The following is a 12131-nucleotide window of genomic DNA, read 5'->3' on the forward strand; positions in this document are numbered from 1 at the left end:
AATTTTTAAAATTTATTTTGCATAGCTATGTATTTTTCTAGTGGATAAGGTTTCTAATGTTTTTATCTATTTGGCTTTAAAAGATGGCGGTTGTTCCCATTATTATTTGAATCGGAATATTCCTGCAGGGAATTAAATCAGATACCAGATTTGGGTATCGATTTTTTGGTATTCGTGGCATCGGCGGACACCGGTGACCGGTTTCCGAAACTTTAAACTTTAGGCTATGGTTAAACTTGTTTTTGTTAACCTGCCGCTTCGAAGATTTTGAGATGTAAATATTTGCGAGAAAATGGTGATGAGATACGAATCGATGTCTCGTATAAACTTATCGATTAAGAATTCGATAAAACATCTCTATTCCGTGTCAGTTATCTAAATCGCATAATTTAAAAATCTAAAAAAGAATCGAAATCGAATGACAATTTGGTCCATTGATTCAAGTATCAGTGTTATCGAGAATCGATTCTAAATATCTGAATTATAACTCGATTTATCTGTATGAACATGCGAGCACGGTTCACCCGCGGAGTCATGTCACAACCATGAATTTTAATACAAGTATTACATGTGGCTATACCCCATAATGCTGTCAAAACGACAATAATGAACTGTTTATACACAGATAACCATTGGCTGTACTTTTTATACATACTCGGACTATGTTAACATGGATATGCACATTGGTTTCTGATCCGACGAATGAAGATGGGGATACTTGTATCAGATTTCAAACTGCATACTAACAAAGTAATGCTCGATTTATATTTAATATATCATAACCAAAAATATTTATTACTTTAAAGACATCAAATGTTACCTTTACGTATATTTACGACATAAAATAGTGTTTAATAAGCAAATAGTTTCAAATCTAGTGTTGACGAAGTTCACACCAGTGACGCGTTTTCTTATCCTGTCTTAGGTTAATCTTGGACGCCGTGTCAGTTTACACTATGTATGCAAATATAAGCTTAGGATAAGAACTAGTTGGATGCATTGTTACTTCAGTAAGTTTAACTCTGAAGATTTACATTTAAATATCTTTTATGTTTTGTTATATAATCGTCTTAAATGACTATTCAATGTTCATAATAGTGTTTTCAGACTAACTTTAGTCAACGTGAAATTTAATTCCCTTTTATCCGACGACGGTAGAAAGATGGTTATGTTTTTGTAATTACCTACATAAATATTCAAGTTGATTTAAAACTGTTATTTCGGTTACAGCAAGCTCATTTTTACTTTGTAAGTAAACGAAATAAAAATTTCCAAGATATTTGCAAAACTCAAAATTCGTTTTATAGAACTCTAAAATTAAACAATACGCTAGATAGCTATCCCAGCATCATTTATTTATTTTTCTTAAACTACAATAACATGAATAAGCCCCAACAAATAATTATAACTTTATCAAAAGTAGGTATGCGGAAACGGGTGATCGTAGGCGATTTTTTTATATATATATTTGTATAATATATTTTAGTGTCTGTTATCACTGAGTTACGGTTAATGTTCCCACGGTTAAGATAACCGTATCGGCACTTCCTCAATGGTTCGATACTAGACATTATTTTATTACGCCTATTTATTATACAAGATAATTTGAGTGGTTTATGTGGAGCGCATGTTATATGCCATGTTCGTAGTTGATTATTTCCTTAATACTTACATATTATCGCTTTTGAATGGATTGGCTGCATTTGTTAAAGTTCTCACCTAAATTTCTAACAAAAAAACAAAGCGAGTGCACATTCCCATTTGAAACTATTGCCTAAATGTTGAAAAGTTTGAGATTCGATTCCAGCTCAAATCCTACACTAATTAGACCATGATGAAATTTAGTTTAAACCGAACATTTACATACACAAAACTAATTCCCATACATCAGATCACAACATAAATCAACAGCGTACAAAGGCATCGTGAAACTCCAAGTTTGGTCTCAAAATCTCGTCTGTTCGTTTACCGAAGTAAAATGATCAATAAAACTTCAATAAGGACTCATTACTTGATACTCATTCCTCAAGTCGTGCCCGGCATCGATCAATGTCCTTTACTTGAGCAAGCGGCTGCGTACGCGCAGGGACGGATCGACGACATCTTTCTGATATTGGAATGGAAGTACATTATATGGTTTATTCTTCGTATGATAGATATACATATTGATACATAATTTTAAATTAGATTGTTCATATCTGTTATCTACAAAGCGGGGATGGATATTCTCGGGTAGAAGTTCATGACATTCAAGATTAAAGTGCTCAACAAGGTTTTTGCGTGTGGGACCTGTGACTCTAAGAACGTCTTTAAAATTTTGCTATTTCCCTTGACGTTATTTCATGTTTTTTTTTTGATGTTACGTAACAACAATTGTTCACCTTAAAATATTTATCTATCGCTGTTTAAAATCTTTTAATAATATGACAGCAAATTGAGATATTTTAGTACTAGATCATCAAAAAATTTACTAAAGAAAGTTGCGGATATCGAATTTGTTAATATCACTACGAAGACCATGCATCTCTAAGCACCCAATATCTGTGCAGCAACCGGTTATCGTACCAAATAACCCAAAATTGAAATGCTATCTAAGACAGGTTGCCAATCTAAACACAGTAGGCTTGCCAGCGAGCCTGTCATCTCTCAAATAAAAACTCAATCATGATCGTATCTCTGACAGCATTAACTCGCTAAGTATACTAACATATTAACTGTTTAGCAAGTACCGAATACCAAGTAGTAAAGTTTTTGTGTGGTCCAAATTCACTGCAAGCTTGTGCAACTTGATTTGACATTAAAAGTTGTTGTTTTTTAGGCAAAAATCTAGGTTATCGGAAGTGACGTAGCTCCTGTTTTAATGTTCGCACAGTTTTCGATAAACCTGTTTTGTTTTGTGAAATTAGATTGCTTTTAATATCGCTACTAGTCTTTTTTGCAATGTTTTATTTCGTTATCGTGACAATTTTATAGTCAACTTATTTTTTCTGCTTTTGGGCCTTAGTATATCAATTACTACACTAGATTTTTTAGATTAAACTTTCGCAAAGAGAAAACCTTATATTGCAAATACATCATCAGAACATTTGATCAGAAATTTCTTCTCAAGACGTACTGATCCCGCTCATAGCAAGGATTAAACTTTTAAAGGCTTTCAGAGTTTATTACTTTCAGTTCTCTATTTCAATTAAAGATATAGACGAATAAACAATAAGATCATAAAACGTCTATAGAAAACAAAACACCTGACGCTAAAGGAACAAGAAAGAAATACCTTGATAGTGAGTTTTAAGAGAATTATCGGTCTGTGAAGCCGGGCCTGCGTTCCTTGCCTGTAAAAACAATGGGTGACCTTATAAGGTGATGCCAGACGCATCCAGTTTTTATCAGCACCCGGTCGTTGGCGAATTTGGGAAGTTATTCCAAAAAAGACTATGCAGACGTTCGCTTTGTTTGAGAGCTTTTGGAGTTTGCTTTTAGAGTTTTTGGGATGTGAGTTTGGTAAAGGTGTTTTGGAAAATCGTCTTGGTTCAGCTAGCTTTACTTCTATTGATCCGTAGACTTACCTAGGAATAGAGGTTGCTTTAGAGAGGTTTTTCGAAAACAATTTGGGTCATTTTAATTCTCATCTTAATTTAGATTGCACCATTCTTTCAAAAGGATTTGCGCTTTGTATTAGAAACTTAAGATGTTATAAATATTTCCTACCTCATGCACTTTTATACTACAATAGCTAGTTAGTAAACTTTCTAGAAATATCAGTATAAACGCCATTTAAAGCTCAAATAAATTTTCCAGTCCGATTTCTGGTTGATCTTCAGTTGTCATTCCTTGGGAAAAGGGACAAGAGAGGTTATTGTGAAAGGCAGTCACTTAAAGCCCTTTAAACGGCACTCGGTATGCGGATCATGGCATTTATCTCAGTTGAACGAGTGACCTGAAATTATATAAGTGTCCTTGACTATCACAAAACAATATGCAAGTTAATAAAGACCGAAATCGTTTGTTGGTTCGAGTCAATGTCAAATTGAATATAAAATTATATAGAGAGCCTTGATGAGGTGAAATATTTTTATTTGAGAAAAAAAATCTTTATGACAGATTTAAACGAAAGTCTTATTATGCATGTGGATCCTTGCCACAATCTGCAAGAAAAGCTATTTTAGTGTTTATGTTTGAAGTTAATAACCAACCTTTGTCTTATGAATCATATGACAGATGAAATAATAATGCTAACGCTTCAATGCCTGCCTCTCTATTTAAATTTCACTTGAATCAAATTTCTATAGTCAAATGTCATTCTTAAAAATTGCGTAACTTATTGAAATATTTGTCCAGTTGTTATCAATGTTTACTAAGTGTGAACTTGTTCCCACGCGTCCGTGTCAATCACCGGCCATGTTTATTTATGTTCTGATAAACTGTCACTACCTCTTAATATAAGACTGTATTGAGGAAGCAAGACAGCGTATTATACAGCGTTGAGCGGCTTCTTGCTTACACGATTACTATGAGTCTCACAAAAGGTGGTAAAAGGCCCTGTGATAATATATCGTCGGGATGATTTTGGTTATTTTTGGGATTTCCAGTGTTTTTATTTATAAGGAAAGTAGGGTTTAGGCTTTTGTTTTGATGTAGTGTAAAATTGTTATAACTGAACTCCCTTTTCAAAAATGTTATCAACATTGTTAAAAGTAAACGGAGTGCTGTATGAAGTATGTGCTTGTTCTTTTGATGAATGTAGGGAGATAATGTGCACTTCTTCACATCTTTGTCTATTGTTTCCATGTCTTCTACAACTTCTAAAACGTCAAGGATGTGCCTTGACGTTTTAGATTAGTCCATAAAGTTTAATATTTAATATTACTTCAAATTCGGAGTATGTTATCAGATAATCAATTCTCACCTTTCAAGTGTTGACATTAATATCAAGTACCTACCATGTACCGGTGAAATGCTCTTATCAAGGATAATTTTTCCCAAAATTATTTATCACTTATACAAATATACGTTTACTTAAAGTTATCTGATTCTGCGTAAACCGGCGAAATTCGTTAGATTTTCCCACAGATCTGTCGCGAATTTTGGAAAAAAATGTGTTTATTTTATTTTCAAGTACTTTTTAAATATTTTTTAATGTCAAATTTGTTTGTCATGAGTGATAGAGTGAGATTGATTGTAATTGATCAAATATTGGTCTATGTATGCGTATTATCAGGGCGATAGAACTTCCTCGTATGAATATTTAAAGGAGTAGAAGATTTCCGTTCATATGTAGGTATTTATTTATTTATTTATTTATTTACACTTCTATACATTAAATGTACAATGGCGGACTTAATGCCTGAGGCATTCTCTACCAGTCAACCATAGGGTAATGCAGAGATATCAAGAGGTAGGTGTGCCTATAAATAAAGGTAAGGTAGTATATATATATCCTAATTAAACATACATAATGTGCAATATGTAGACTTACTTATTTACATACTAAGGAAAATAATACTAATACATAAGATATAGTACATACACATACTTAGATTTAAGAATTAGGACGATGAAGGTTGTAGGGACAACTCAGCTAGACTTTCCAGTAACAGTTTACGAACCCTCACTTTAAATGCCAAACGGTTGGTAGACATCCTGATTTCAGGGGGAAGAGAGTTCCAAAGTGAAACGGCTTGTACAGAGAAAGAAGAGTTGACGAAACCAGAGCTATGGGAAGGACACAGAAGAAGAAGATTATTGGAAGACCGGAGGTCGCGGCTGTGATTATCGCACAGATAACGGAAATAAGGTGATAAGTAAGCAGGGGGAGAGGGAGACGTCAAGAAAGAAAACAGAGTACAGAGAGCCCGCATATTTCAAGAAGCTAGGATTTGCATTTCCAACTAAATTACTTTTTTTTGTGGAGACGATATAAACGATCCCATTTTTGCCACCAAAAATATTTTGTCTCAATATTGCTATTCAGACAAAATATTTTTAAATAAGCGGCAGGGTTAAGCTCAAGATTGTTTGATCATTCAAAAAAATCCACTTCTAGTAGATCAGTTCCTGTTTTTCTAATTCTGATCAAAGACTTTGCAAAGTTGTCTTATGCTTGTCAATCACAGAACGTGTCGTGCCATCCATGTCTCCGTCCTACCTTAGAGTCAGGTGCATTTGTTTGCATTCATCTTTTGTTTTTATTTGGTCAGCAGTCTCTTCGACTTCTCATCTGAGGAATGTCCTGTGTACACAGCAAAAAAGGCAATACGCAGCCTTTGTACCAAGTACATACCTCTCGCTATTTTTATTTAAATTAAATAAAAGCCGCCGTTTTGAGTCCAATTTCCTGGACTTAATGTATCCGATCATGTTTGGGTGGTCTCGATTCTGACTGATCGATATATCGCGATGAAATCGATTCGTATGTGTTGATAACAGATCGAATGAGGTTTTTTGTCGCTACCGTTGTTTTATCTTGGACCTATCTGATAATGCGTATTTTATGTTAATGTGTTTTGATTTTGATGTACGAGTGTACATTAATTAAGAACCTCGTATTTGTAGACTATGCTATCACTATGATAAATTGTCTTGAAAAACTTGAATTTTGGATTTACAAATGTGGAATCAATTTTTGATCAACCCAAGAAATCGCAATGAATTGTCCATTCAACATTACCGGCATCAGCCTTCAAATGCCAAGAATTCACCGGATCAATATCACACCTTTTAAATACTTAAGAACTCGCAGGACTCCTAAAAATTAACGCTTTATATCTACTGAGATCCAAGGAACATTAAATGTCCGTTCCTTTATCAGCACATCAGCAATACTTCTCGGCGACACAGGTTATATATTAAAGAGTTCGGGAGTTGTCGGCTCCACTCGGATGTGCTCGGCTGATCCCTATCTCACACTTAAACACCGGATCACTGGGTGTTTCTGTCGCCAATCAATCTTGCTTAAGTCGTGTTGCATTTATTTTGGTCTCAACTTGCCACTTCTGCTTTACAAGTCAGTGCAGATAAATTGACCGGGTTTTAAAAACGCTTTTTTTCCGAAAAGTTTGCTTGATCTTCAAAGTTGTCTGAGGCGTTAAAACATCGCTGCCGTTTGAAATCTTTTAAGTAAAATATTTTTCATCATCTTTTTTTATGAGAAGAGTTCTAAATCCGACATCTTTAAATACAATTTATTTGTCGTAGTAACCTCTCTCCGAAATACGATAAAAATACCGTGTTGACCTCAGGCTATATCAAATACTGAGCAATCTCATTACGAATCTAAACGCAACATTTTATCAAGATCTGTATGATATTCAGAATTTTATTTCAATTCTCAGTTGTGACCCAGATGTCCTTGTATGGCCGTGTAATGGCCGCTTTACTCATAACGTTGGCCCGCAATTAATCACACGAATTAAACTTTATAACGTTTTTAGAGACCCGTAGTCTTGTATTAATAAAGACCTATTTTTAAGAGATATTAAAAACTTTTGAGAAATATGGTTTTCGGAGTCATTAAAACCTTTTTGAATATTGTACTCTTCTTTGCATTGGTATTATTTAACCATTAAAGAGTATGATTCATTTTGAACAATGAAGGGTTGATTGTAATAAAGTTTAAACCTTTGTGCGTTTCTGAGTAGAAACAATATGTGGTATTGTTAGTAATTAATAGTAATTTTCAAACAAGAAGTAATTTGGGAGATAAAGGACCACTGTGGTAAAAGACCACGTTTATTGTTCGGATAATGTGAAAACATAATAAAGACAATCATTGGTTTCGTTGAAAAACATAACATAACAATTTAATATCTATTGTTTCATGTATAATCATTGAACAATAAAACAATTATTATTCCTTTTCTTATTCGTTTGTAGGTGAACCAACAGTTTTACGTTTAGGTATAAGTATTAAAATTATTGTTTATATTAATGTATTGTTTTTGTTACCAGGTTTCGTCTCATGTTCGCCCTCGCCATGCAAAAATAGCGGAACTTGTTTATCCACACCAAGAGGAGAATACTTCTGCAAGTAAGTGTTTAGAATTATCACATTATACTAATATTGTTCTTCTAAAACATATGTGTGAAGTATGTATTTTATATTATCTGTACCAGCGATGCAAAAGCCAGAATGGACTGCGGAGTCTTAATAAAGTAGGTGAAAAGGTTCAACCGAATGTGCAGAATTTCAGATCAGTCAATGATAAATAAAGCTAATACTAATATTGAATTAGGATCATCGAATAAGAAAACTGCGTATGGTGATATCCTATCAATTCCCTCTGTTGGGCAACGGCCTCTTTTTGCTTTAATTAACTTAAGTTTGCACGATCCCAAAAAGGTCTTCAAAAGGGATGAAAACCTCAAGGGCTTATCATAACATCACTTAATTGCAACCCCTAAACATAAAATTCGTTATTATTTTCTAAAAATCGATACCCCATATGCCATAGAACCGTTAGGATTATTATTTTACTGCGCCCCATAGACCCACATGAATTGATCAAAGAAAAATTGATCTTACCCCAAACTAATAAGACTTATTTTCGTCTATCGTCAGTCGCGTGTGTGTTATTATGCGTGTGTGCGTGTGTGACTAATCGTGTAGTGTGAGTGTGTGGGTAGACAGATGCGCAGGCGAGCCCTTACCACTCAAGTGGGATCTTAATTGCATTAAAAATGTATGGCAGTATTCAATTCGTTGTATTCTCGTATAAATCATGTTTTTGATATGTTCAATTACAAACATAAGTACGTGTTTCCATTTTTGGTATCGTTTGAATTTTTATTCCATTAGAGAACTTGATTTTTTTTGGCATATTTTTGAACAAGCTTTGTCTTATGTTCTCTTAAATTAATAAAATTAATGCTTCAATCAACACAGTTTTAAATAAATCGCTTTTTGATAACAGTATCAGATATCCACTTCTAAAATTAAATTAATATTTACGCTAATTCTTTAAATAATACAGTAATCTCGGTTTTAATCTGTAAGTAATTTAATTCAGCATTTTCAACCGGTCTCGAACTCACGATGTTATCACTTTGGATGTCACGTGACAATGTTGTATGACGTCAATCAAGAAGATTTAATTGTGGATGTCTACGGAAGATAGGGAACATGTTTTTTTATCTTAATTTGCCGATTTCGCTTAAATATTTACATTTATGCATACATTTATTTTTGGCAGGCCTGAGAATATTTTTTTGTTTTATCAGGAAATTTATTAAATAATTCATTCAAATCAATTCCTATGTTGTAATTTTATACAATTTATAGCGTGATTTAAATATATTATAATAACCACAAGAACATATTCCATAGGACACGTGAAAATACTAAAATATTTACAAATTGCAAACTCCGCTACATACAGCCTGATTAGGCATTGCACTTTCTATTGCAAGCTTTTATTTTATTCATCTGTCCCTTTGTCTGTCAGTCTGCAATCAAACCTTGCAAGTTAAAGATTCACTCCTGGATTCCGACTGATACTAATATATTGCGTGATAATGCAATAGTATGACCTGACACGAAGCTGATCTAATGCTAGAGCTGGAAGGTAATCATAGGTGCTCCACTAAAAAAACATTGAGTTCAGATTCGTTACAATTATCTTTTTAAGAATCGTTGCAAAACAAGCAAGAGAAAAGCTTTGTCACTCAACTTGTCTTAAATCCTTAACATTTATACCCACACCCCAAAATCAGAAGTGGCAATTGTAGGGATTCTATTATAGCCTTACTATCTCCGATAGCTCTTACTTGGCCATACAAGTAGGGCCTTCGGCAATAAATTGTAGCTCACTATCTGATTACCATATTTGTCATGTAATGTGAGGGGGTTCACACTACATCCTCTACTTCACGTTTCAAGTGATAACGAAGTGAGAATGGGATTATTTCAAATGAAAGATATAAAAGTCGGCTATTTTCGATGAGTAGTGAAAACTGATTAAGATTTTTAGACTATTTTTGTTTATATTTATTGATATGTTTTTAAGTATGTCATCAAATTACTATTAAAAATGATAAATTGTGAAGTTCTACATGAAATACATAAATTAATAGCAATATAATTATTCAAAATGTGTCCAGTCACACGTGTGTTTACGAATTGTGAAACAAAGATTATTAAGGATAATACTTCTGGATTCTACATTTTCATTCATAACGAAATGTAGGTTAACTTTATTAACTTTACCATCGGTTATCACTTCATTATCACTTCATTTGAAACAGTACCCATAGTAGTGGTACTGCGGCAAACCCTTTGTTTTGTGCTCATTAAATTGACTACTTTTATGGAGACGATAGCAGTTGCCGTGTTTAAGGCTTTGCGGAAGTTCAGCTGCGATCCAACACATATTTGTATCGAGTATCTCCTTATCGATAACTAGACGTGTTCCTCTCACTTATCGATAATTTTGCTGTCATTAAATCGATTGACTTGTGACGTGATGATGACTAGGAATTTTTTTTTGAGAATCTTTGCAGTTGACCTAAGTGCAGTATTGGACATAATGAATATAGTTTAAGTTGTTCTTAAGTATTGTATTTTCTTAAACTTAAACCCCGGTATGTGAATCATTGGTGACTCAACAGGAAATGCCAAATTTTTGCGACCACACACAAAAATGGCGCTGTAAACGTGGTCTGAAAATTACTATGTTCCTAACAAAGACATAATACTCTATTATTTTTATAAGGTTAAGATATTAATGACAAAGGTTAAAATAGTATCGAAATGTTAAATGCTTTTGTCATATTGATTTAAAGAAGAATATTCATAAAAAAAAATTGTAGCCCAAAAAGTGTATAATACTCAGACCATACAAAGTTTGTAACTGTGACTTAGAAATATCGATCTGACTGTCTTCACATAAGGATCATATTAATTCATAGAAAGTACCCAATAGTCAAATCTAAAATGTTGATAACTGTTACTCAAAAATCGACTCTACTGCCACGTAATAAGGACACGGCTAATTTCATTGTCTTCCATGTATCAAAGGTACTTTTGTGAGATGCACAGATAATAGATAACAATTGTCCACTCGTCTAGACGTCTAATGGACGGTGGGCGGCCGGCCCCGATTTCGCTGATGTCATGCGCGTGCGCATCTTACACGTACCGGTCCCTAAGAAACACTTGAAATTTCGAACTATGAATAGAAGTTCTAATCCACTATTTTAAGAGTATTTAACGAAAATCTTTTAGACTTCTTTTTTAGTTTTGATCCCACTCTTAAGCCGTTTATTTATTCAAAGTCTTTAAATGTTGTTTGTATTTTTTGTCAAAGACCTTAGTTAAGCTACTGTACGTAAAACACATGTTACGAGTATACGTATCCAACAATAAAGAATTACTTCATTTGTTCGAATTAATGGAGGGGACGTCGCACCCCTACATCAGACAGACTATTTGCGAATCCTGCCACGTGTCTGCTCACATCAAACAAATTTACAAATCCCTACTAACATTAGTAATAACAATTCAAAAACATTTATCTATACACGTAGCATAAACATTAAATTGTAGCTACAAATCGATCGCATAATCGAATATCTAAATCGATTTGGGTACATCACTATTATCGGGAAATTACGGCTTTATGAAAGGGATAATTTTCACAGGATAATTCTTTAGATGTATCTTGGGATTGTCTTGATAATGTATGGAAATTATTTGATTTTTTGGGTAATCATTTTGTTCCCATCAAGTTGGAATGACATATCTGCACATAACTTGATTTTTTGTAAAGCATACGCCGCTTATAACAAAGCAGTGAGATTGGCACTTAAAAAAGCTATATGGGTTTGCTATTAAAATCGTAATTAACTACGTGTTTGAGTAACCAACAGTTAGTGAAAAATAGAAATAAATAGAAATACCTTTGAAGGAGTCAGTTAGCAAATAGTACAGAAAAATTAAGTCTGGCTCTGCTGTAAGATAGTTTAAGCATAGACCTATCAGTAGGAAAGTTGGTCAGCTCCAAAACAAACATTATTTTTACGAACTTCTCACAATAAGCAACAAAGCTTTATTACCGTATAAAGAAAACCTTATTCTGAGAACTCGGGAATGAACCCACGACCCCTCGGACTCACGATAACGTTATTTGATGTGACGC

The 12131-nt window shown here is 33.8% G+C and overlaps 1 protein-coding gene across 1 annotated transcript in view; it reads left to right on the plus strand.

Annotated features, from left to right (window-relative positions):
• Nucleotides 1-7853: 7853 nt before the first annotated feature.
• LOC113494028 (neurogenic locus Notch protein) overlaps nt 7854-12131 on the plus strand; it is a gene marked incomplete at its 5' end in the record, with an annotated part of 95636 nt that continues 91358 nt past the window's right edge. Inside the window, one exon of the mRNA XM_026872148.1 lies at nt 7854-8026. Coding sequence (XP_026727949.1) covers nt 7854-8026 — 173 coding nt within the window. The remainder of the gene's footprint in view (nt 8027-12131) is intronic.

Source organism: Trichoplusia ni, chromosome 5, assembly GCF_003590095.1.
Source record: "Trichoplusia ni isolate ovarian cell line Hi5 chromosome 5, tn1, whole genome shotgun sequence".
Lineage (NCBI taxonomy): Eukaryota > Metazoa > Arthropoda > Insecta > Lepidoptera > Noctuidae > Trichoplusia > Trichoplusia ni.